Source organism: Thunnus maccoyii, chromosome 1 (assembly GCF_910596095.1).
Source record: "Thunnus maccoyii chromosome 1, fThuMac1.1, whole genome shotgun sequence".
In the NCBI taxonomy this organism is placed as follows: domain Eukaryota; kingdom Metazoa; phylum Chordata; class Actinopteri; order Scombriformes; family Scombridae; genus Thunnus; species Thunnus maccoyii.
Window position 1 is genome coordinate 36,979,812 of NC_056533.1, and position 27,523 is coordinate 37,007,334.

Sequence of the window (27,523 nt, forward strand, 5' to 3'; positions counted from 1 at the left end):
AATTCAAACCCAGAACAGGGAAGGTAAACTTTATAACAGCATTTCTTTGAATTGCAATGGAGTATTTTTACATCGTTGTATTGGTACTTTTACTTAATATTTCTTCCACCGCTGTTAAAATCACTGATTATCATTTAGCTTCTGGTATGTTCAGGTTCACTCGGATAGCACGCTAGAACCGTGTTACTTTAACGGGCCTTTATCAGGAGAACTGAAGATATGGTTTGTTTTTGCTCTTAGATATAGGTGCTACATAAAAACCATTCATAGCTAATTTCAAGTTCCGGTCTTTCCCACTTTGTAACAGCGTTCAAAAGTGTTTCTGAACGTCCAACACACATAGATAACTCTATGGTCCAACAGCGCTTGAACGCAACGAGAGAACTAGTCTATGCGTAATGACGTCATCGACTTGTCAAGGACCCTGCCGTACTTCCCTGAAGTTGACCGTTGCTGTTTACAAGTGTATCTTCCCGCGTTATGATAAAACAGCTGGTTAACAAGAACAGACGGATATTTATGGCTCGTTCCTGAGTTTAGAAGATGATTAAGACCGAGAGGATCCTGCACCTGAAGAGCTGCCGGGGCCGGAAGGTGCGTGTGGTGCGGGAACATTATCTGCGGGAGAAGGTCCCCTGCTACAGCTCGCTGTGTCAGGCGGACTGCGTGAACGGTAAACAAAAGCTCCGACACACACACAGCCATTCATTTACCGTTACAAACACACTCCGCAGCTAAAAACATGTCAATAGGTGTTAAATGTTTACTGACGTAACAGTTTCTTTGACTTGAGGCAGCCAGGTTAGCTAACGGCAACTATTCATACAGCTACTTAATATCCTGCTGTTTTTAAAGTGACACCATCTCCTTCTCGACAAGTTTATAATTTGTTCCACAGTTAGCCAAGTGTGGTTACAACCTGGAGTTTAACAGCCATTAAACTAGTAAATCAGAATCAATCCCAATCAGTGCAGACAGACTGTGAAGGCAGTTTATTAAAGATCCCCTCCAGACATGTTTTAAGATGTAAAATACTCTACTTTGAATGATAATTTGTGTCTGATAAGGGTTCCACAAAAAAAAGTTCAATTATCTCCTAAAAATCCTTAAAATTACATCTCCTCCTTCTCCCTAATTAAGAAAAAAATCCAAAATCTATAAATATGCAAATATATTTCATCTCAGAAATGTAACTGTTGGACACAATAAAGTCTCCTCCTTCACTGTAAAGTCTTTTCTCAGTGTTTGTGCACTGAAGTTTCTTTACTTTTGTCATATATGACAAAGACAACAGCAAATTTTACTCATACGAGAAGCTGGGACCAGAAAATATTTGGCATTTTTGCTTGAAAAATGATGAAAATCAAGAATTAATTGATTATCAAAATAGTATAGTAATAGAAACTAGACTTATGTTAGTTTTGAAGTGAATAAAACAGTAGTATATCAGCCAAAATGACCATGGAAACACCAGTAACGTAAGAGTGAAAGGCAAAAAATGTCACTTTCACCAATCTACTCACTTCCCAAACAGATGGGAAGCTGTTGCCGGGAGACCTGATCCACTACGTGGTGCCTGATGTTGGGGTGGTGGTCGACTACCTGGAGATCTTGGAGTTAAGAGAGCTGCAGGGCATCGTCTTCACCCAGACCGCCTGCCAGGGCGTGCAGCACAGCAAAGGACGCAGGTACGATCACACCTAACGGGCTGAACATTCACAACATGATATCTCTTTAATCTAGTTTTGTTCTACGGGAGTCATTTAACCTCACACACGGTTGTAAATTATTGTGGCAAAACTAGGGATGTGCTGGTATCAGCACATGCAGTGCATCCCTGAAATGTTCAGGAACATTTCCTGCATGGAGTCATGTGTGAATGGGGGCGTAACATTTCAGGGAAAATGCCGGTACGGCTGTGTTGTGAATGAAAGCAGCAACGTTGCAGGAACAAGAACGTAAAGGTGATGAAAGATGCTTTCACATGGAGCGAGCGAACCAATCACAAGACTTGACGTATTGCGAGTTGGGCGGCGTTTTGGTTCGTCTTTTTTTTAACATGGTAGCCACGTCATGGACTTCTTTATACTACAGCTAAACAGAACATTAAAATATGTTTCTGAAAACATTTGAGGTGAGAAACAAACAATGCAGTAACAGAATATTGATTCATATTTGATCAGGACTTCTTAGTTTGACAGTTTCTTCTTCTTCTTCTTCTTCTTCTTCTTCTTCTTCTTCTTCTTCTTCTTCTTCTTCTTCTGTAAGTGTTGCATTACCGCCATCTGCTAGACTGTCTCTTTATTCAGGCATTGCCATGTTATGTGTGAAAAGGTGCAAGACAGAAATGTTCCTGAATGTAGCTGCGTGTGTGAATAGTGTAAATCACTAGAAGTGCCTGAAAGGTTTATTATTTTTCATTATAGCCTAATTTATCAGTACCTCATATATTGCAATAGTATTTGGGGATCTATTTATCTCTCCCACCTTCATCAGCTTTTTGTTTTGCAAAAGTTTTGCAGAATTGCTACATTCAGCAGAAGGGCGGCCGCTCTCTTCAATCAGCTCAAACTCCTAATAATTTTTAACATAAACAAATACCAAACCTGTGTTTTTATCTTTAAAATTTTACATCAGCCTGCTTCACTTCGCTTTTCCTTGTAAAGCATTTTTCCAGCCTAACATTGATGTACACAACTATAACACAAGACCTCCCAGTGTTTGTACTGGACTCTGTCAGTTCTCTATCAGACATCAGGAGGCTCAGCTGTGGAAAAGTTACTCACACATTCACATATACACACAAACACACACACACACAAACACCAAAACACACACACAAACCGTCATTACATTATTTTATTGATTTTGTGCTGCCAACTTTATATTTGCTTTTTGATTCTATGGTTGCTTGTTTGCTTATTTTTGTGGATTACGTCACTTTTATATTTGCTTATAATGTGTAATGAGGTGAGATTGTTTCCTAAATCTCACCTGCACAATGTGTTTCTTGTTGCTTTGTTTTACTGTACAAATAAATCAATTAAATGAAAATGAAATGAAGAAAGTTTATCCCAGTAATGTACCAGGAACTATGTGTGAACGAGGCTTCTGTTAAATACATTTAAATGACTTCACACCGTGATCACCTTGGATTTTATCCACTGAGCAGTGGACTCTATAATCAATCACATTAAAAAACAGTTTCAACTGTAATGTGTGATAAATGCAATTTCAGCGTACGTTTGTCAGTCAAACGCAGCTCTCTCTCTCTCTCTCTGTCTCTCTCTCTCTCTCTCTCTCTCTCTCTCTCAACCTTACGACTGAATACTCATAAACTAGTGACGCTTCAGCAGCTTGATGACTGATGTTATTATAGAAAGTCATGGCCGGAGTAGTTAGAGCTCAGCAGAAAGCTCCGTAAGGTTAAACTTTGAGTTCACGGTGATCACGGTGATGTTTGGCAGTACTGAAACGAGCATACTGGAGGTCACTTGTTTATTTTTCACCAGCAAATTCAATCATTTCAGCTTCAGGTGTAAGGAAGGCAACTATATGGACAACATTATTTATTCTTTAATCTATGAAAGTTAGAAAATAGTACATTTCTTTTACAAACTTTACAAAAACGTGAGCTGCAGTGAAGGCACCGAGAGCAGCTCACAGTGATGGAGACCTTTTAATTCCTAAAGCTGCTTTTGAATTAAGTCCGTAATGATTACCTGCGTGTAAAGAGTGGGCAGAGGTCAACCTCATTATATCGCAGCTCTGCTGACGAAGCTAAACCAGATCTGGCCTGTGACATGAAATATGTCTCCCACACAAACACGCAGGAGTGCTTTTCGACAAACTTGATGAATCCTGTAAATAAAGAGTCCCACATGACCTCTGGTTTCATTCCAATTTGTTGTTGTTGTTTTTTTTTTATTTCTGCTTATGCTGCCGTTCGCAGATGTTGCATCATTAATATGATGAGGCTTCACTTTTCTGATGATGTTACGTAGTCGGTGGAGCGTAATGATGCTGCTGCTGCTTGCTGTTGTCGCCGTGCTGCGTCAGTAACTGCAGCTTTACATTCACTTCAACACACATTTACATCTTACTACACCTGTCTCATAATATATATAGAGACACACTGCTCAGTGCATCATATACTTATCTTATTAAAAGAATAATCCAACCTGCTGCTCTTCTCCTCCACCATATATAACAGTGATCTATATGCAGCTCAGTGCACATTTTGCTGCTTATATTTATTCTTTCAAAGGATATTTATTCATTCCCATTAAACAAAAAAAGGAAGTTATTATTGTCAATGATTTATAGTTATTTTTGTTATGGGATCACAGACATGTTATCTAGTCTAGTCTTTGGTTGGGATGAAAACTGTCTGCTGCAGTGTACTTTTATTGACACAACCACTGAGGAGGTAAATCAGCCCCTCGACATCTCATCTGATTAATATGCCATATCTGGTTGTGTCCATTTTTAAAAAGTGTAAAAGTGACACAGTGACAACAAGAGTCCAGAAACTCACTGCGCCTGGTGCCGCTCACCACCCTGTAAAATCAGAATATGCTGTTTTTATATTTCAGTGTCTGTAGGGATTTAACAAACATGTTAATCAGGGAGTTTTAGAGAAGCTGGTAGGTGGATTCTATTATTGTTGACCTTTGTCACAGCAGACATTCTGACATGTCAAAGCAGGAAAAGCACAGATGCAGTTAATAACATTAATAAATCATTAAGTTTCACCAGTACAGACACTTTAATGGAACTGAACCACCTTTTTTTCCTGCTATGATAAGTCAAAATTACAACCACCAGGGAGGTAAATGTTCCGAAAAATTCCTTTCAGCACCTCAACATATCATCTGATTAATATGCCATATCTGGTTGTGCCCATTTTTAAAAAGTGTAAAAGTGACACAGTGTAAAATCAGAATATGCTGTTTTTACACTTCAGTTTCTGTACGGATTTAACAAACATGTTAATTATGGAGTTTTAGAGAAGCTGGTAGGTGGATTTTATTATTGTTGACCTTTGTCACAGCAGACATTTTTCACATGTCAAAGCAGGAAAAGCACAGATGCAGTTAATAACATTAATAAACCATTTAGACTCTGGTTAAGAGTGTGATGGTTCACCAGTATGGACACCATGGTTGATGTGTCCTGCTATGACCAGTCAAAGTCAGGGCTGCAACTAACGATTATTTTCTCGTTTAATCGATTAGTTGTTTGGTCTATAAAATGGTGTAAAATGTGGATCACTGTTTCCTAAAAGCCCAAGAAGTCGTCCTCAAACATCTTGTTTTGTCCACAACCCAAAGATATTCAGTTTTAAGACTAAAGTAACCAGAAATATTCACATTTGAGAAGCTGGAATCAGAGAATTTGGAAATGTTCTTCTTAAAAAAATGACTCAAAACAATTAGTCAATTATGTAATAGTTGTTTCCAGTCTTTATGCTAAGCTAAGCTAACTGGTTGCTCGCTGTAGCTTGATAACTACCATATAGACATGAGAGTGGTACCAATCTTCCGCTCTAACTCTGCAAGAATGTGATAAACATGTTTCCTAAAATGTCAAACTATTCCTTTAATGCATCTATTTACCATTTAATCATCTGTATTTATTGTTGCTGTATGATTTGGATCTTAAGAGTGTCTGAGTGTTGTTTCTGTTGTGTCTCCGAACAGGCAATACAACCGTCTGCGAAACCTGCTGAGAGACCCTCGACACGACTGTGTGCTGTTTGCCAATGAATTTCAAGAGTACGCCTACTGTCCGCGAGAGAAGGGGGAGAGTCAGGAGAAGTGGCAGACCAGGTGAGCGGTCGTTACTACGTTACCAACACCCTCCGTGAAACAGTAGGAACTCCTGATTTAAAAGTGCAATCACAACCAGCAGCTCAGGTTTATAGCAGGGATTAGCATGTGTCATGTATAACCTACAGTTTACAGGGTTTCAGTAGCCAAGTTTCCAGTCAAATGTAGCTAAAATTTGAACCAAATTACCAGAAGTAATGCACGTTTTCATCCCCTACCGTCATGTGAATATTAGGATTTGGTTTGTTGAGATAAACAGCTGGTGATGCTAACTTTCCAGTCATTTGCCAGTAAACCACTGGAGAAGAAGAAGAACCTCATACAGTTAAAACAATGTATAAAATGTAAAAAACATGGATTTTCTGTTCGTTCCAGGTATTCATTTCTCCTCGTCGCTCAGTACTGATCTGGTGTTTTTGTCTCTTTAGTGGACGTTTAAGTTATGTGTTTCATGTACGTCATGATTTATTCATATCATACAAATCTGTTTTGTTTGCACTTTGTTGCATTTTGCTTTTATCGATAAATTTCCACTTCAGCCATGTGTGAAAAACGTGATACCGTATTTCCTCTAATAGTGGCCGGTATTCAATTAAAAGCCGGGTCTCTGATAATGGCCGGGGGTTTGGTCGACACGAACAAATAAAGGCAGAATAAAGATACTGGAAAAAACAGAAGCGTGAGCTGCTGTTAGCTGACAAGAGGAGAGCACGGCTAGCTGGAGGTGGGAAGAAGAAAGTTAGCTTGGAGCTAACGTTAGAGAGACAGCTGATTGATATTTGATATTTGACTGTGCTGTTAACTGGCTATTAATGTTTATATTCAGTGTAACGTTACCTCAGATTTGTTTAGTTTTTAACTGACACTGGCCATATTTCCCCTCCAGTACTTGACTGGTCATGCTTCACACAAGTTATATTGAAATGTTTGTGTAATGTTTCACAATAAAAGTCGGGAAATGAAGGCTTTTAATTTTATTAGTAGCATAATGCAGTAACAAAAATTTAACAGCAAACGGAAGCAGATCAGAAAACAGGGAGGCTTTGTACTAAAATATGAGCAAATATACTTATCAAACAGTGGGAATTAGGAATAAAGGCATCTCTCTAATGTAAGCCTGCTTCCAATAAAGGCCTCTGCAGTTGATGTAAATAAAGGCCCTGGCCACTATTAGAGAAAATATAGTGGCCTATCTAATACTATTAGAAGTATTCTGAGATTCTTTCAAGTTTTTGGTGTAATTTTTTGCATTGAAGAAATGCGAGAGGAAACTCTGAAAACTGGATAGTTGGACAGGTGTGGATCCCACCTGTAGATATGAGGAGCTCATCAGAGCATTAATGTGATGTGCAGTCTTTGATTGGATGAAAACTAAACGCAGCAGCGGTCTGGACCATTTTAAATTCCGCACAGCGGCTTTAAAGGAATAGTTCAACATTTTCAGGAAATGCCCTTATTTAAAACCTTTCCTGCAAAGACTTAGATAAGAAGATTGATGCCACTTATTGTAAATATGTAGCAGCTTGAATAATTTATCTAAACACAAAGACTTGAGAAGAAGGGAAACACCAACAAAACACCAGCCTGCCACCACCTGTAAAGCTCACAAATTAACACGATATATCTCATTTGCTTAATGCGTTCAAAAAATATTAAAAAGTATAAAAAACGACAAACACAGGTTTGACGTTTTTATGGAGGGTTAGTGTACGTGCTGGACTATTTCTTGGCTACTAAGTCTGTCATTAACTCTTGGAAAGAAAGCGAATAAACGTGTTTCCCAGAATGCTGAACTCCAGTATTTCTGTGTGTGAGATTGCTGTGATGTGTTTGTAACTCTGAGTGCAGATTTTTAGATGAAAGTTTAAAAAAGTTTAGTTCAGTAAAGCATTGCAAGCGCTCAGATTAAGTTGACGTTTCAACTTTTGATCAGCCGGCTGGTGGTGCAGAAGCAGATATATATTTATTTTATTTAATCTTTATTTAATCAAACAGTCTCACTGAGATTCAAATTTCTGTTGTAAGAGAAACCTGAGAACAATCAGCTGTCAATCAAACATGTACAGTGACTCTCTATGGGAGTTTCAGGATTTATAAAGATGTTGTTTTTTTTTCTTCCGCACATAACTTAAAAAGAAAGCAGGAGCACTTCAGAGCAACATGTATGCAGAGTTAACTTTATTGCACTTATTATACTTTCTTGCTACCTTAAGTGTATCAAGAAAACCTCCGCTGTATATCTGAGCACTTAATCTACAAAATGGGATGTTTTTCTTCATTATAATAATCAAATAATATTGAAATTTTTTGCTCAGTCAAAGATCTGATTGACGGGAAGCTTAGACAGTAAACTGGAAACATTTGATATTTAGTTATTTAGTATATTTAGTTATGAACATTGAAATTTTCAGATCAAATAATCAAGCAGTTGTTTCAATAACGCCATGAAATCTGAAAAGATCCAATCACCAACTTCGTGTCTGAGCAAAACTTCACCTCCAATACATGACGAACAGATAATTACTTCCTGCTTAGCACAGTGATTTTAGTTATAATAAAGTTTAGTTGTGATGCTGTTGCTGCAGTGTGTCGTCTCCAGACCGGAGGGTTGAAAGACAGAAGGCTGCATAAACAAGACAGTAAACAGAGCTGTAAATTATTTATGTCTGTGTTCTTTTATAATGTGAAACCTTCATTTCAACTTACAGATAGTGTTGATTTATGTGTCAAAACAGCTAAATACAAAATATATAAGTTTAGGGCTTTAACAGGCAAGCTGTCCACATAACAAGCCGTCTATGTGCACCTTGTACTTGAAGTCGTGAATTTTTGTGTGTGTGTGTGTGTGTGTGTGTGTGTGTAGGTGTGTGTACTCTGCAGCGGTATGGTACTATAACCACCTGGCAGGTATGATGGATGTAGTGATGATCACAGAGGACCAGGACGCCGTGGCTCAATACAGCTGCCTCAACTCTGGAGTGTACGTCATCTCCGTCCAGGTAACGTGACGCACCTGCGCATGACATCATCATCATCTCCGTAGCTACCTGAGCGCTCGGACAGAAACACGTCTGGTTGTCGTGGCTCCGGCAGGCCAACAGCTACAAAGTTAAAGTGTCAGCGTTCAGTGTTTAGTTGATTAACGGATTAGTCGATCAACAGAAGAACTATCAGCAACTATTTTGATAACCGATTGATCGCGTTAGTACATTTTCAAGCAAAAATTCACTGTTTCCAGCTTCTCAAACGCTCAGTAAACTGAATATCATTGAGTTATGGACAAAACAAGACATTCCTATTTCTAATAAGAGTAATAATCAATAATAATCAAATAACCTTTTGTCATGAGAGAAGCGTGGCTCGTAGTGATGAACCTACAGAGAATTATCAGCGACTTTGCAGCTCCTCTCAGCTTTACGGAGCTTTATAGTGAGTTTCAGCTCATTGTTTATCTGTCCGGCTGCAACTTTACTGTTCTGGTTCACTCTCAGCGCTCTCGTAGCGTCGTTTTCAGAGAAAAAGCTCTAAAAAGCCGCTGTACACTACCTGCTCAGCATCAAACGGCAAACAGACACAGTTAGCTGTAGACTAGCTGGTGAACATAGTGGAGCATTTAGCAGCTAAAGAGCCAGATATTTCCCTCAGGAGTTGGTGGAGAACAAAAACAGAGCTAAAAGAAAGTGAATATTGGACTTATATTCACCAGGTGGACAGAAACACGACTCCACATGAATGATAATGTTGCTCCGTAACTGCTGGATGTGGAAATAAGCAACTGATTGCTAACAAGTTCAACATATCAACTTAAAAGCTGACGATATGTCAGTGTTGTTTTCTCCCAATTTTCTGACGTTTAATTGAGAAAATAATCAAGAAAACAGTTGGCAAGTGAATTGAAAATAATCATTAGTTGCAGCCTGAGACACTTTAATCAGACACACTATTATTAACTCTCTCTATACTTGTTTGGATAAATGCACTGTTGGGTTGTCACTGATGTTTGCTGCAACTGTCCTCACCTACTCATAAACAACCTATGAATACATTTATACATACAGTTTCATGCAAAAGTTTGGGCATCCCTTGACAAATAACATGTTTTGGTGATTTTTTTTTTCAATTGAAAAGATGTAAACAGCCTCTCTAGGATGTGGAACATAAAACACAATCATTTCTGCAGACATTCACCTACAGCAGATTAATCTATAATCAAAATAATCTGTAGTTGCAGCTCTACTATAGAAGCTGTGGCAGTGTAATTGTCCTGCTGCTTTGTTCACAAAGGACAATGAGTCCTACGAGATGAGTTCACCCTCAAACACACTTAAAACTAAAGAATCTGCTCTTTAATTTCTTGTTTTATTTCCAATCTGCTGTGTTGGAGTTCAGAACCAGAACAATAAAAACATGTGTTTCCATAGAAATGCCTGCAGACTGCTGTGTGTGTGTGTGTTTAAGGTATTACATCACTCAATGATAAACACAGAAACCATCACTGCATTTCATCCATCTACTCTGCTTTTGATGTTTTTTAATCAATACGCTATAAGGATATTTTCTGATATCAGTATAAAGCCTGATATGGCAATTATATACAAAATCACTTAATATAGTAAAAGAAATGAACTCTGTTCCACTGTTATGTATCACGAGACCAAACTCTTCATCTGTGTGAAATAGAGCTGCAACTAACTATTATTTGCATTAAAAAATTAATCTGCTGATTTTTTTTTTTCCCCAATCTGTTGATTGTTTAGTTTATAAAATGTCAAAATCATTTGAAAAGTACCCATCACAGTCTTTAAATTGCTTATTTTGTCCAAACAACATTCAAAAACCCCAAAATACTTGATTTTACTGTCACATCAGACAAAGAAACGCAGTGAATCCTCATGACTGAGAAGCGGGAAATAATTTTTACTGGAAAAAGTACTCAAGCAATTCATTGATTATCAAATAGTTGCTAATTAATTTCTGTCGATCAACTGATCGACAAATTAACAAATAGTTTCTATTCTAATTAAAAAAATACTTATAACAATAAATAAAGATTTTAAAGGATAATTCTGGTTTATTACAACGTTTATTTTTCGGGTTTGTAGGTTTCAATCAGTTATGTCATCACTGACATCTGAGAACGAGGCAACATCACTAAAACAGTCGGACGTTAAAAACAGTCGGAGCAATAAGACAGTTTGTTTTCTTCAGATGGAATAAAACTGAGTTTAGAGATGAAACTGAATGTCTGTAATAATCAACATTTATTGAAGCCTCTTGGCTTTTAGCTCTGCCTGCACATCTTTTATGATCGAATCTACGTTTCCACTTGTAATAATGTTTTTTACCTGACTTTATATATTTTTTTATTTTCAATTTAATATCGTGCAAAGAAACAAACAAATCCGTCATTTCATAATAAAACTCGGAGCGCACAACCACAGTAGGTGCAGGAGGTCAAAGTCGAAGCATCAGATTTACAAAGTTCACCTTTATTTTCTCTTCCATAAATAATTTAGACTAACCTGTAGGTTTCAGTCAACTTGATGATCACAGTGTTATTGTTGTTATTGTTACTGATAAGAATAATGGCCAAAACTACAAAAATGAGATTAAAGTTGCAATAAACAAGAGTTATCCTTTATTACAACTCGTATGTAATCATAGAACAATATCATCGAATCACAGTAACGTTGTAAAGGGTCATTACCAAATTCTTAGGTTTACAAATCAAGAACAAAAGATTATAAAACATCTAAAGACTTGTATAAATAATCTATATTGAATCAGTGTTTTTCCCAGATGGTCTTATTTAATTGTTCACTTAAATCATTTTCCTGCAGCAGCGTAGCATCGATTTACTCTGAACACTGAAGTGATTTTTATTAACACCTAATTGTCTTGCATCGCTGTGCTCCAATCATGTCGCTCCATTGAGCTGCTTGACAACTAAATATGCTGTCGGAGTAAAGAAGGAAAAAAGTGGTCGGAACAAGTAAAGTTTTGACAAAGTGGCCACAGTATGACTCAGTCACAGATAGCCTGGTGAAACTGTGTAAAATGATGTAAACAGCTTATTCAGATTAAAAAAAGCAGTAATTTATTTGTCTTGTCTGTTATTATTATTATTATTATAATTATGGAAATCAGTACACAATAAAGGAAATAAGCGAAAACAGCTGACGGGTGGATTATAAGAGTTACCACCTGACTATCAAGAGATCTTGGTAGCGAGGTGAAAACAGCAGAGTGTAGTTATTAGCATAAGTAGATTTATAATGTAGCCTAGCAAACAAAGAAAAGGATTCTCTACATGTGTTTTTTTTTGTTTGTTTTAGCTGAGAGCTGATAAAAGGATTGATTAGTAAAAAGCTCAGTGTGTGAAGTGAGCGTATCACAGTTTACAGGCGGGAGAGACGAGTGATGAACTCGTCACCGCCACAGTAGAGTTGTGAAGTGGGAGGAATTATTTTCGGGCATCCAAGGGTTCATGGAGGTAAATTTTCCTGTTAATTCTCTGCATAGAAAAGGTGACGCCACTGACAATCAGAGTACTTCAAGTCTGAAACTCTGTCGGTTGAATCATCAGTGCAAAAGATGAGAAACTATGTTAGAAAATGTCTGGTGTTTTGATAAAGACCTTGGACATAAAAAACTGAGATGTTAACTATGTCTTCCTGCGTTCATTTCAATGAAAAAAAAAAACTCATCCAATCACAGAGATCTTATATACAAGCCACTAACAGAGATCTGAAACTGGAGATTTACACTTTGTCAAAACCTGATAAAACATTCAGCAGTTTTAAGTAGTTCACTTTCAGATTCTGGGTCACTTTTATAATCATAATAGTTTATTTATACATTTATACTTATCAAACCAGCAGTTACAAAGTGCTTTACAAGACAGACATAAAGGGAACAAAGGACAGAACAACATACCAAACGCACACGCATTCCCATGTAGGTATCAATTAAAAACAAATATAAATAGATCAATAAAGATTATGAGAGAGCCTTATGATAAAAGTGAGTTTTCAGGCGTGAGGAGAAGACACTGAACTTGCGTCTTTGATTATCAGGCAGGTCGTTCAATAACAGTGGCGCCCTGTTTCAGTCCTCGTCCTTGCATTAGGAGCAGCCGGGAGGTTTTTCTGCCTGAGGACCTCAAACAGCCTGCAGGTTGATAAGTAGAGTAACTCAGAGATGTAATCAGGGGGCCACGAAGTGCTTTAAACATAATGAGCAGGAACTGGCAGCCAGTGTAAAGACATTAAAAGAAGAGTAATATGGTCTCTTTTCTTGGTTTTAGTTGAATTCAGCAACTTTGGTGCCTTGATTTGTTCCCAATTCCTACGACAAATTGTTTTGAATTTGCTACCGCTCTGACTGGCCTCATCTCCATAGCAACGTCCCCTAAAGGCTCATGGGTTTCATAGTATTTTAGAGCTATTTAGAGCAGTATTTTAAAACTGTTGGCTGTTACATAAGCCTACAGTATCCAAGAAACTGCTGTCTGTCTATGTTTAAGAACACTATAGATGTTATTATGCTATTGAAGCATTTTATCTGTTCAATCGTCTCTGTCCACAGAGCCAGCTGTCTGTCACCAGGCTGACTGACAGCAGAAATAACTCGACCCTGAATATGAAACTGCGTTCTTCAAGTGTGTGATGTAGGGATGAAAGATGTTGAAAAAATATCTACATATTGCGATTATTTTGACTGATATTGCAATTGCGATATGATTTGCGATATTAGAGGGAATGATCATTTTTACATCATTATCCCCATTTTCATTGAAAAAAACATTAAAATGATTATGATGTGATGTTTGCAGGGATCTGTACCAAACAGAGATGTATATTGCGTCTCCTGCCATATGAAAACTGCAGTAGGTAATATTGTGATTTCGATTAAATTTTGATTAATTGTTCAGCCCTAGCGTGGTGCCTGGAGCGCCCCCGTAGCTGAATGATAACTGCGTAAGCCACATAACTGTGACGGGATCTTTGTTGTGTGTCATACCCATCTCTCTCCCCTTGTTTCCTGTCTGTCACTTCACTGTCAACTGTGCAGTAATGGCAAAAAAAAAAAAAAAATGCCAAAAGAAATAATCTAAAAAAAAAAGTATGGTGCCTGTATAACAGAATTGAACATAAGTATCTGCATTATCTTATAACTATCATTATCTAACATCTAAGATAAGACCCTGACCCATGATGCCAGTTATTGTTAGGGTTAGGGGTTAGGTTTAGGGTTAGGAGTTAGGTTCAGGGTTAGGTTCAGGGTTAGGGGTTAGGTTCAGGGTTAGGTTTAGGGTTAGGGGTTAGGTTTAGGGTTAGGGGTTAGGTTCAGGGTTAGGGGTTAGGTTCAGGGTTAGGTTTAGGGTTAGAGGTTAGGTTTAGGGTTAGGGTTAGTGTTATGATTAGGGTTAGGGTTAGGGGTTAGGTTCAGGGTTAGGTTTAGGGTTAGGGGTTAGGTTCAGGGTTAGGTTTAGGGTTAGGGGTTAGGTTTAGGGTTAGGGTTAGTTTTATCTGTTCCTGAAATATCACCGTCCATGTGTCGTTATTTTCCAGGATTATCTGCAAAACTTCTGGCAGGAGCTGCAGGCAGCCCATGAGCTGTACAGCTCCATTTCCCAGACGCTACAAGAGAAGGAGAGCGTGAGCACGGAGAAGGAGTTCACTGAACATCTGCCAGCTGAAGTCCTGGAGGCTGGTATCAAGTCTGGACGCTACACTCAGGTACAGTTCAGTCCATCTCCATAGTTTGTCTCAAAGGAGTCTTTCCTAAGAAAAGCAGTTAATGGTGTTAAAAATGAAATTTTCTAAATGTGTCTGCTCCTCGTTACAGGCAGCCACCAATATAAAAATCAACTTGCAAAGACCTGAAACTTGCTTGAGTTTGTTAACTGAATATAGTGAACATCATGTCTGCATTTATTTTTGTCAAAGTTAATGTTGTCAGTGTGTTGTAATACAGGACAAAGTGGAGGTGCAGATGGATTTGAAAGGTCTACAGTGCATGACCATACAAAGATATAATAACCTTTAAAAATTAATAAAAGCAGACGCAACAAGCACTTGATGATTGCACTTGATTACAAAAATTAAGCAAGTTTCAAGCTTCTGCGATTAAATTTTCATGCCATACAGAAAGTGTGCAATAGTGTCCAAGCTATATTTTTTTCTCATTCTTTACACAATTTGGCCAATTGTTTCTGTCACTTTTTATATGAGCAACACTGTGAACGCCTCCCAGGAGAGACTCTCTGAAAATGTGCGCTCTTATCACCATATTGAAACGATTATCATGTCTCGCTCCCTCTCTATGACGGCTGGCTTTTTACACCGACTTGTGGCTGTTCAGAAAAGCTATAAACACCTCTGTGTGTTCAAACAAAACATCATACAAACAAATTCTTTTATAGTATAACGTGACTCACAGCCTCCTCCCAGTTAAGACCTTGGAAAGGTCCATCCAGTGAGCTCTTCTGTTGAAATATATACTGGCCACTTTATACCACAACATGTCGTGTTTACGGATTAAATGGACTCTTGCCAGCCCATGAGACATAAGTATTTTCTGTAGCCATGGCACAAATACATCTTCAGAGTCAAGGAGATGTTTAAAGAAGGAAGGAATATTTTGAATAGTATCCAGTCACACATGAATACTCAATCTCTTACAGTTACCAGCTATAAAACATTTGCCTGTCCAGGGTACACAAGTTGTTAATCTTCCAGGAGTCAAAATAAATCATATTTTTCTCTCCTTTTTATTAGGGTACTCTGAATGTCAACAAGTACCGGTCACAGAATGAAGCTTCAGTCAGGCCGGAGGGTTTCACTAACAAGAGCACAGGTGCAAAACTACAGCGACCATCACGACATTTTCTCCCTGATCAAGTTGGGGCAGATCCATCCATCGTTCACTGCAAACAGAACTAACATCTCATATCTGGTGTCTGTATTTGTCTCTTCTTATCTTTGTCTCCTCCTGTCTCTGTTCTTCGTACGTCTGTTGCAGATCTGAGCAGGGAGGTGTTGGTGTACGGTAATAAGAATCGTAACAGGGCTGTACACGGCGACACGGTCGTGGTGGAGTTGTTGCCGAAGAGTGAGTGGAAAGGGAAGGTCACAGCGCTGACCGAGGGACAGGGGGAGGAGAAGAGCGGAGAGGACAACGACAGTAAACCCATGCCTACAGGTGGGACTGAACTCTTTGCCTTTTTCCTTGTTTGTTTGTCTGTTAGTTGACAGAATATCTAAAAAAAACGAATTAACAGATTTCACTACAGTTTTGTGGAAAGTTAGGAGATGGGCCAAGAAAGAACCGATTCATTTTAGGTGCAGATAGAGCCACCATGTGGCCAGTTATAAAGCATTATGTTGGGGTTGTGCGGAGTTGTTGGCGTGTTTATTTGTGCCTTAGAACATAACGGCTGTGAAACAATCAGAAAGTTTTATTTCTCTGATTCACTGCTTTGTTCTCACTACCGCTGCTCCCTCTCTCCATTCCCTCTCAAGCTCCTCTGCTCTCTTTTTCTCTCATCTTTTAAAATAAGTCAGTAAGGCGACAACAAAGTCAACAAGTAAACAAGGTTCTTCTTCCTGTGGGCATCTTCGATCTGGTTGCCGGCTTACATGATTGGCTGCTGCAGCGTGACATCGGGTTGCATTTTGGCAAATGTTGATTCTGGTTCAACTTCTTGCCAGGCGGCCGCTGCAGTTCTTTGCTGAACCCCACGCAGTCCCCACTCCTGCAGCCTAAATGCACTACCCCCATTCAAATGAATTGGAAGACTGCCGGTTTTATCGTATTGCCGGATTTGGCGTGAATGCGGCCGCTTCCTGGACTGTGAGGCGGAGAAACAAATCCATCTCTCTGCGCAGGCTATGTCTGTTTACACCTACACAATGTTTACACTATTTTTTTTACAATTTTTTGCAAAATGTTTTTTCCTACTGCTCCTACATGATGATTTAAGGACTACACACTACACTTTCTGATGAGTCCTCCTCTAGATTGATGATTATAAACATACTTGAACTGTGTATGAAGGCATCTTTTAGTGTCAGAATTTATCTGTGAAGGTTGTGACAAAGTTCTTCTTGTCTGACAAATATAGGGCTGCAACTAACAATGATTTTCATTATCAATTAATCTGACCATTATTTCCTCGATTAATCGATGAATTGTTTTGTCTGTAAAATGTCAGTATATATTTAAACTTGCCCATTATAATTTCCCACAGACCAAGCTGATGTCTTCAAATGTTTTTTTGTTTTTTAACCAACAGTACAAAACCCAAAGACCCAGTTTACTATCATATATGACAAAGAAAAGCATAAAATTCTCACATTTGAGAAGCTGTAGCCAGCAGATACTTGGTATTTTTGCCTTAAAGAAAGTCTAAAACAATGAACTGATGGTCAAAATAGTTGCTGATTAATTTTCTTGCGCTAGACAAATGTTTCATCAGTGCTAAATGTCTCTATACTGATGTCTGATTATTAAAACTTGCAGGCCGCGTCGTGGGGATCCTGCAGAGGAACTGGAGGGACTACGTGGTAACTTTCCCTCTCAGGGACGGGACTCAGTCCCAGAGCAGGAATTCCCAGCGTATCCTGGCTGTTCCCTGGGACAATCGCATCCCAAAGATACGCATCAGCACACAGCAGGCTGAGGCTCTGCAGGTCTGGTTCGCCTTGTTTTGGCTGCTAATTTATTTACTCAGCAAATGACTCACTTAATTATTTAAAAAGAAGAGAATTAGATCATATCATCAACTGTTCTTATAACTAACTTGATTATTTAATCATTTATGTGGACTGTTAAGGTCTCTGTCTCAGCCACTTATATCTTAAAATCTGAATATATCTTAAATTATACATAATGTAAACATAAAAAACAAAAGGGTAAAATACACAAGACTTAAAGTTCCTCTATGTGTCAGAAGAGCAGAACTATCAGCTAAACGTACGTGTTAATGAGGTTACGTAAAACCAGCGTCGGCTAATTTAAGCTACCGTCCCCTTCATCTCCCTCGTCTTCTTCACCCAGGACCACAGAGTGGTGGTGCGCATCGACTCATGGGAAAGCACGTCGCTCTATCCGAACGGACACAGTGTGCGGGTTCTGGGTCGGGCTGGAGAGCTTGAGACGGAGATCCAGACTATCCTCATAGAGAACAGCATCAACGTGCTTCCATTCTCAGACGCACAGGTCAGAGAAGAAACTTCTTCCTCTTACTCATTGAATAATTCTCCACTTACAATTGTGACGATGTAATAATAACAATGAAAAGACTAATAAAAAGATGTAATGTTAGCATTTACCTTTCTTCCTCCATATCAGCAACAACGTTATCTATTAGGCTAATTGCTAATGGCAGCAAGTACTAGCCAATCAGAGGCAGAGTAGGGCGGATCTTTGCTGAATGTGGGTGGGGGAAAAAAAAGCTTTGTTTACGTAGCCTCTGGAGCTGGAGGAAGCTTCCTGAAGCTGACCAATCAGAACAGAGTGGGCTCATCGGGAGGCGGACCTTAAAGAGACAGGAGCTAAAACTGCCTGTTTCAGACAGAGGCTGAACTGAGGGGCTGCATAAAGGGCCAGTAGAAGACAAATAAAGAGTTTTTAACTGGAAATCATGCAAAGATGTTCCAGTAGAGCCCCAGAGTAATATATATATATATAAATATAGACCTGGAAATGTGCATGATACGTCTCCTTTAAAGCTATGTTTAGTGATTTTTTTTATTTAATTTTTGGCCACTTGGAGGCAGACAAACTATGACAAGCTGAATAGCACAACTTCTGACATATTATTGCTTACAAAGTTGTTTTGGTTAAAAACATCAGCAAACAAACTATTTCAGCAGACACACTGTCATGTTTTTGGTCATGTAACAAGTGTAATTTCAATACCATATCATGTTCAGTATTTTGGGTCTCTACCAACTCTTAAAAAGAATATCTGGCTCATTTGTTGCTAAATATTCCACTTTCTTCACCAGCTAATCGCTGAGCCATCCAGTGATTTAAATCCAATTTAAAAGGTTTAAATTGAACTATGAGTCACTAGAAACCAATGCAAAGATTCAACATCTTCTTTAGACCTAAAGGATACACACAATGCATTTTGTAATGCATTCAACAACTTTTTGTTAGGAAGAAAACTCTTCAGTGAACCTTTAAACAGAAATAATGTGGAGACACTGCCACCCGGAGGCCATGAACAGGACTTTTTTTTTTTTAAGTGTCACATGAAGAGTCCATGAGAGTTTTCTCTTCTTTATGAAGGACATTTACATGATGAGGACTCATTCATTGTTGAATAGTTTTCAATGCTCAGCGTGACGTACATAGAATAACAGAATATCTGTTTCCTCTCCAGTGTGTTTATAGTATATGTTTCCTTTTTTCAAGGATTTTCAAGAGTCGCCTTTTCTTTCCACTCAGATTCATATTACTATTTTTATTTTTTTAAACAATGCCCTCTGGTGAAAGTAGTGTCTCAGCTCAGCACAGCTCACACTATTGTATCTCATTGTCTCCTTTCAGCCCAAAGCACAGGCCAAATAAATTTTGCACACATGTCCCGTCGCTTCGGTTCTAGTGATTGCACCGCTGCTTTAGTGACCTTGTGGTGGTGTCGGTTTTGTTCTCAGCTGAAAGAGATGCCCGTCAACTCTCCTGAGAAGCCGTGGAAGGTGGATCCCGCTCAGGCGACGGAGCGACGGGACCTCAGGAAGAGTCACCTGGTGTTCAGCATCGACCCGAAGGGCTGCGAGGACGTAGACGACACGCTGTCGGTACGCAGCCTCGCCGGAGGGACGCTGCTGGAGCTGGGGGTCCACATCGCTGACGTCACCCACTTCGTCGCTAAGGGCTCACTCACTGACTTGGAGGCACGTTCGAGGTGGGGGAAATTTCTGTCATGTGGCTAAATCATCACCTCAAAGTAGTTTACGCTCATCCCAGCATGACGTCAAGAAAAAATAACACCCGCATACTGAATAGATGCTCCCAAAAAGCTGATTTGTTAAGTACAGTGACGGCGTTTCATCAGGTAATATTCAACATGTGACCATAATCCCCTTATGCTGCACCGAGGTTATGTTGTTGTTTTTATATAGTTTTATTTCTCTGTTTGCTCATTCCTTGACACTTGTATTATTGTATTTCATATTATTGTTCTTTATGTGCACCTGTGAAACACCTTGTATCTATTTGACTTACATATTATAGTTTTATTTCTGTCACAGAAGCTAATTAAAATGTTAAACCTCTCGCTGTAGTGTAAGGCAAATTAATATGGAGAACATTTATTTATGCGTTTTTACTTATTTATTTCACAGGATTATTAATAATTACTGATGAACTGTGAGTGGCCCCGTCCTTATGAATATAGACAGTGATGGAAATGCCACGGGATCAAAGCCTCATTCTAATTGTCATGTTTCCTTCTCCTTATTATTCTTATCCTAAGAGCTACGACCTACTACCTGGCAGACCGCAGGTACGACATGCTGCCTGCTGTCCTCAGTTCAGACCTCTGCTCACTGCTGGGAGGAGTCGACAGGTCGGTGGTAACACACGTCTCTATATTATGTTTTCAGAGGTGTCTAGTTTGTGGACACACTGAAACAAGCCTGCCTCTTTGTGAATCTGTACCAGGTATGCGATGAGCGTGCTGTGGGAGCTCGACGCACAGACCCTCGCTGTCAACAAGGTGTGGTACGGTCGCACGCTCATCCGCTCCTCCTACCAGCTGCACTATGAGCTGGCTCAGGCCCTGCTCAACGGAGAGCAGGCCGAGGTACCGGAGCTGGTCCGGCTCGGGTCTGAGGAGAAAGACGCTAAGCTAGCTGAGCTCACCCAGGCTCTGGAGAGGCTGACCCACGTAGCCAGACACCTCAGAGCGCACAGGGACAGAGGGGGCGCGCTGGAACTGGAAGGGGTGGAGGTACGAGTGGTTTCCCTTGATTTTTGTTATTTTTACACTGTTATAATGTCAGATATCTCTGTTAAAAATGGTCAAAAAGTGCTCCTTGCAATACAGAAGTCAGGGCTTTAGCCTGCTCTGAACGCTCCGTATGTAAAGTTGCTGTTTGCACATGCTCACAAACTGCCGTCTGTTCCGCAGTCGTTGTTGCTAAGGTTGTTGCTAAGGTTGTTGCTAAGGTTGTTCCATGTGTTGCTTGCGTTGTCCACTCGCATATTTCGGATCAGATTCGGGCTCAAACATGTACAAATGGATTTGAGAAGTTTCCATTTGGAGTAAAGAAGGAGAAAAAGAAGTGAAATCCTGCTACTATAGTTTGTTTACGTAGCGTCCGGAGCCAGAGGAAGCTTCCTGAAGCCGACCAATCAGAACAGGAGGCGGGTCTTAAAGAGACAGGAGCTAAAACGGCCTGTTTCAGACAGAGGCTGAACTGAGGAGCTGCATAAAGGACCAGTAGAAGATAAATGAGTTTTTTTATACCTCTTGGGAACACCTGGAGGGAATTTCATTACATATGGCACAAACATCCAATTAGACTCAAGGATGATCTGATTAGAATTTGGTGGGCAAAGGTCAAAGATGACTGTGACCTCACAAAACACATTTTTCATACGTTAATTATAAGTTTCACACAAATGTCTAACAGGATAAAATGAAGTGATGACATTTTATTATCCAAAAGGTCAAAGGTCAACTTCACTGTGACATCATAATGTTCTGTGGCCGTTATTCAACACATAACTCAGGAACAGACGGAGATACTGTGACCAGATTTCACATTTGGTCAGATAATGAATTGTTGACACTAATCTCGGGCGCCAACCTTGAAACTGTGGTGATTTTATTAAATTCCTTTCAAAGTCTTCACTACAGATATTATTGGACAGACATGGATGTAAACTGTAAGTTGACTGGTTGACGGAGGCGTACAGCCACACGGTGGTATTTCTAGTTTAAATATAAATCATGCAAAGATGTTCCTGTTGAGCCACAGAATAAAAATACAGAGCTGGAAATGTGCAAACGTCCCCTTGAAGTGGTTAAAGATTTTCAATAATATATAATTGAATACATAATACCTATACATATACAAATAATTATAATACATAACTGCCTTCTTCCTCCGTCCTGTTATATGTTGTTCATCTTGTTTCCAGATGTAGCGGTAAGTTAGTGGGTAACTCTACCTGCCGGGATGTTTTGCTGACTGTAAAGTTTTGTGTGGAGGAATAATGGTCTGAAGCTGTTTTTAATGGTTCAGGTTTGGGCCTTTAGTTTCAGAGCAAACAGTCATATTTCAGATAACAGACTGCTTGTAATTTTGTGTTAACAGTTTGTGTTTCCTGTTTGGATGTGACGGTGCTACTGTGCAGAAAACCAGAGTGGAGTAATTTAAAACGTGACACCCAGACCGAAGGCAGAAAGGTTTTAATCTTACACAAGATCAGAAAGTAATTTAGGTTGTAATATAATCACTGAGACTGTGTGAATACGGAGCGCTCCGCTGCAAACCCGCTGACAGTTTTCATATTAGAGTCGTGTGTTTCATTTATTCGTTGGTCATTTATCAAAAACCTGATATGAATTCTCCCTGCTGCTCATCTTCTAAACTGTATTTTACCTTATTTAGATACAGTGTTATATATTGTGTTGTACTACAGTAGATGTCAAAAAAATAACCCATTATTTATTTACCTTACTGGAATAAAAGCATCTTCATTACATTGCTGTTGTAGCTGTGAAAACACTTCCTGTGCCAGTGAGAGTCAATACTGAGAGGTTTAAAATGTATTTTATTAAGACTTTACACAAGATTAACGACACGGCCTGCACTAATTCTGAGTAAAAATCCATAGTCTTAAACGATAAGGCTGCAGTTATTCTATATGTTTTTCTAATTGTCAGGAAATCCAATGAAAAGACCAAAACCAACAATGTGTTAATTATAATTAAATATTAATAATCTTTGACTTCCTGCTGTTTCTGTGGCTCTCGACCCAACGTCCATCGACCGAAGGGAATCACTGAAGTCATTCTCACATCTATAAAATGTGGCGTGCTGCAGAAAACAGTGAATATATCAGGGACTTTTCTTTGTTTGTTCCACTGTGGGATTTTTAAGAGCGCTATAAAGTGTTTAAACTGTGTGTGTGTACTTTTAAAAATAATGCCATGAATCGTTTTTATTTATAACGTACATACAAGGTTCAGTAAACAGAAGAAACCTTAAACCTAAGAAGATGTTTCTTTATGACTCTGGCTGGATGTTTGGGCTTGTTGTCCTGCTGCAGAATACATTTATGACCGATCAGACGTATCCCTGATGGTAATGCATTACGGATAAGAATCTAAACATCTAAAGTACCTAAAACTTTTGGATATTACTTCCAAATGAACACAGAATTCAGACACTCAGATGAAATGGCGATGGGTAAATATAGTCTGTATGTTTTAAGGTCTTTTTGACAGAAAGATTAGATGGTAAATTTGATGCAAAGAAGGCAAGTTTATTTGTATAGCACATTTCAACAACAAGGCAACTCAGAGTGCTTTACATAAAGCATAAAAGGCATCAAGACAGAATATTAAAGCAACACAAGTAAAAACAATTTAAAAAGTGTTAAATATGGAAATAAAAAGAAGCTAAAAGGGAATAAAGCAGATAAAACGAGAGAATAAAAGTTACAGTGCAGTGTAAAAGTCTTATCCAAAGAAGAAAAATATGTGGATGTTTTGATCTTTTTTCAATAGTGTTTGACAACAACAGAGCTGATAATAATAGATAATAAGATGTATCAAGGTTTGGACACACAGACGATAAAAATGAGCAGACGTATCCTTTAATATCTGCATTAACAGCTGTTGTGAAGATTAAAGAATTTTGTTTCTTACAACATAAAAGTTCCCTGAACACAAAGCGTTCTTTCTGTCTTTTCATGTCACATGTTTGACTCCCATCGATGTCGCCGTCCCTCCTCAGGTTCGAGCCCAGCTGGACAAGGAGAAGAACATCACAGCCCTGGTCCCCCGTCAGCCCCTGGAGGTCCACGAGACGGTGGCCGAGTGCATGATCTACGCCAACCACTGGGTGGCGCGCAAGATCCAGGAGGCCTTTCCTCATCAGGCTCTGCTGCGGCTCCACCCACCGCCACGGGTGGAGTTCTTCAGCCAGCTGGTGGAGAGCGCCAACGCCAGAGGCTTCACCATCGATACCAGGTGACTGATAGCTTCATTTATTGCACACACACACACAGGTGGTGAACATATGACTTAGACTGATTGATTAATTGTCTTCCTCCAGTTCCAACAAGGCTTTAGCAGAGTCTCTGGACGCGGCCGTGGACCCGCAGGACCCGCAGGTGAACAGGATGCTGAGGATGATGGCCACCCACGCCATGTCTCAGGCTCTGTACTTCTCCACCGGCGCTCTGCCCCAAGAGATGTTCTACCATTACGGTACACGAGACATTCCCCAAACATCAGCTGTTTTATATTGTATTATTCAGTGGAACGTTTCCAGATTTTCAATGCAAAAAAAAAAGGATCTTAATTTGTTAAACTGTCATATTTAGAAGCATATGAAACTTTCTCATCTCTATGATTTGATTTAATTATTTTAAAATATAATAAGAGTAAAAAATAAGACTATTTATGGTTTGAATCTGTGCTGTTTTCCAGGTGAATATGTGGAAAAGTCTGTTATTTGTAGGTTGTTTTTCTGTCTTTCAGGTCTGGCTCTGGACTTTTACACACACTTCACGTCTCCCATCCGTCGCTACGCCGACATCGTGGTCCACCGCCTCCTCACGGCGGCCATCGCCATGGACAAAGGGTCGAGCTCCAGCGAAGCGTTAGACAGTAACAGAGAACTGGAAGAAATTTCTCACCACATCAACAGCAGGAACAGGGTCGGTTCTGTACATCTTCAGCACCTGAAGCCAGAACTGTTGTCATGGATGCATAGTGTCTCCTGACCTCTGACCTCCTTGTATCATCTCTCCAGGCAGCCCAGCGCGCCCAGAATTTGTCGGTGCAGTTGTTTCAGTGTCTGTACTTCAAAGACAGAGACCCTCAGACAGACCAGTGCTGCGTGGCCGACGCTCTGATCTACTCCATCCGTGACGACGGCGTGTTGGTGTTTGTCGCACAGTAAGAAACTCTGACAGATAAAAGTTGTTCACTTTTGGTTGTGGAAGATAAAGCTGGTGATATTCTGTATTTTTCTTGTCAAATCCAATGAAAAGACCAAAACTAACAATACTTTCTGACTTCCCTTCCTTCCCTGTCTGTGGCACTCAACACCAAGACAAATGGTTCATACTGAAGCTCACAAATATGTAGTTTCATTTTCATAAAACTCTCAGTAATCTCCTGAAACAGCTGGTTTTGTAGCAAACATTTCTCAAACAGGAGGAAACAGTGCATTCATTGGGGACTATTTTCAGCGGCGGATGTATAAAGTTAAATGGCCCCTGCAACAGATCGTCGTGTGACAGTATTGCATTGTTTCAGACGGTCCTGGTGGTTTGTTGAGTATCTAATGGCTACACCGGTGCTCTCCTCAGGTACGGTGTGAAGGGGCCGGTGTACATGAAGAATCGAGAGGGTCAGGTTGTGGCTGTCGGAGAGGACGGCAGCTGTGAGTGGCAGAGCGGCTCCGTGCGACGATATTCGGACCACATCACCACCACCTCCGGCTGCGGCACCTCCACCTTCAGACTGTTCGACCACATCACTGTGAGTCACAGAGAAGATTTGTTAGTTTTTGACCTGAAACTATTTGTTGATGAACACAAATGTTTAATGTCTAAAAACAACTAGACCTATGTTATAAATGTTGTTGAGTTGTGTACTTACATTATCCCAAATGTTTCCAACAATTTTCAAACCCAAAGAAATCTGTAATTTAATCAAAGTTTCATTTGGTCGCCTGTCGATGGCGTCATACCTCCTCTACCAAAGAGTAAACACGCACAAGATGCATACGGCGGCGCTGTGTTTGTCCGCTACAATGGCGTCTACCAAAGAGTAACTTACACACATACAAGATAATACATCGGCGTTGTGGTTGTTCCACAGAAACTTATAAATGGACTTTTATTCAGTTTTAAGCCACATTTTCATGATAAATTTAGGTCGTTTTTAACTATATCTTTTAGCCGGAAGAAGGATTTTAGTCATTGGACGTCTGGATCTTAAGTTATCAGAGAAATAAACCGAACAAGTGTTAGCAGCAGCTCAGCTAACAGCCCGTACCGGACGTCCGGTGGTCACCGAACATCGTCGGAGAAACACTGATTTTTTTTTTAGGTGAAACAGCTTTATTCAGTGTTTTTACCTGTAATCTCCGGGTCCGTTTGTTCTGGAGAGGAGGAGACCTCTGCGGGTAAAAACATCCTGAATGATGAACACTGGAGTAATCCTATCCCAGTGAAGCTGGTTATTTAACGACGAAGACAACAACTCCCATGATCCCTTGCTACTTCACACCGTCATCACACTCTGTCTTTTGTTATTGTTTTGATTGAGACCCCTAGCGGCTGAAATTACACATTGTGTGTTTAAATGTGAAGATTTCCTGTTTTTCTTTGACTTATAGGATAGTGAACTAAATATAAGTCGTTTTTGGCCCTGAAATCTTACATCAGGCATTTTTTTTGTACTATTTCTGGGATTTTATAGAAAAGACGATTGATCGATAATGAAAGTAATCGTTAGTTGCAGCCCTGATGACATCTAACGCTCTCCGCAGGTTCGTATTTCCGTCCAGTCGTCACGTTGCCACGCGGACAGTCTGAACCTGGAGGTGATCAGCAACAAGCCCCACCGGAGCGCCGAGCCCCAGCAGCCCCAGCAGCACCAGGGCCGCAGCCAGCTGGTCCAGGAGGTGGTGCGTCAGGCCGAGGAGGCGTCCCAGCAGGCTCAGGAGAAAGCCGCCCGACGCCCCAAACTCTCCAGAGAGGAGAGAGAGTTCTCCCAGAGCAAAAGCCCCAACCTGTACTTACTCCTGGAGGAGATCAGAGAGCTGGCCCTGATGGACCCGAGACTCACCGCACAGGTCTGCGCTTCAACGGCGTGAAGCTGCTGTGACACACACAGAAAAGGCTGCTGGGTCTTTAAATATCAGGGATGACTGTTGTGAAGAAATATCAGTAAACAAATCAACCGTTTTAATGCTCATCAGCAGCTGTTTTTAAAATCATGATGGCAGATTTGTATTTATTTATTATATTTACACTTCCTGTCATGTGAAAGGCCTTAACGAGTCTTTGACGACATTAAACGAGACGAGAAATCAGCTGATTCTGTGGACGTTTTCATTAAGTTGGTCTAAAGATAAAGAGCGAAGACTTATAATGTAGTAACAGAGGACGTTATGAGGAGGTGATGGTCTTCACTGGTGTTAATGGTGAAAATGGTGAACACACTGGGGAGAGACTAAACGCTCTTGATGGGGCTGCCCACCCAGTATGCGAAGATCCACCCTAACCCAAACCATCTCTCTCCCCAAACCTAAACCTAACCAGTCGGCCTCTTGGGTATCTTCATAGGACTGCAAGGCATGCTGGGTAAACCCTTCCCTCCCACACACACACACACACACTGAGATATTAAATGTCTTGTAGCACTGATGTTGTTTAAGAAAACTAACACTTTTTAATCCCCTGATTACACTTAATACATG

The 27,523-nt window shown here is 39.9% G+C and overlaps 1 protein-coding gene across 1 annotated transcript; it reads left to right on the plus strand.

The window, feature by feature from the left end:
• On the plus strand, positions 1 to 27,183 carry dis3l (DIS3 like exosome 3'-5' exoribonuclease). Its single transcript, XM_042413421.1, has 18 exons — positions 1 to 673; positions 1,535 to 1,688; positions 5,703 to 5,831; positions 8,695 to 8,830; positions 14,405 to 14,572; positions 15,614 to 15,692; positions 15,858 to 16,037; positions 17,358 to 17,527; positions 17,895 to 18,056; positions 19,502 to 19,752; positions 20,323 to 20,415; positions 20,511 to 20,799; positions 23,819 to 24,054; positions 24,140 to 24,294; positions 24,568 to 24,746; positions 24,842 to 24,987; positions 25,404 to 25,575; positions 26,591 to 27,183. Exons 1-18 carry the CDS (start codon positions 544 to 546, stop codon positions 26,915 to 26,917), a joined length of 3,156 nt encoding a protein of 1,051 aa, XP_042269355.1. The 5' UTR covers positions 1 to 543; the 3' UTR covers positions 26,918 to 27,183.
• The last annotated feature ends 340 nt before the right edge of the window (positions 27,184 to 27,523 follow it).

Bases quoted from the DNA above. Each gene is read 5' to 3' on its own strand.
- dis3l (XM_042413421.1), top strand. From the start codon at position 544: ATGATTAAGACCGAGAGGATCCTGCACCTGAAGAGCTGCCGGGGCCGG. The intron at 18,057-19,501 runs GTCAGAGAAGAA...TTTTGTTCTCAG, and splicing joins TTCCATTCTCAGACGCACAG to CTGAAAGAGATGCCCGTCAA. The intron at 24,055-24,139 runs GTGACTGATAGC...GTCTTCCTCCAG, and splicing joins GGCTTCACCATCGATACCAG to TTCCAACAAGGCTTTAGCAG.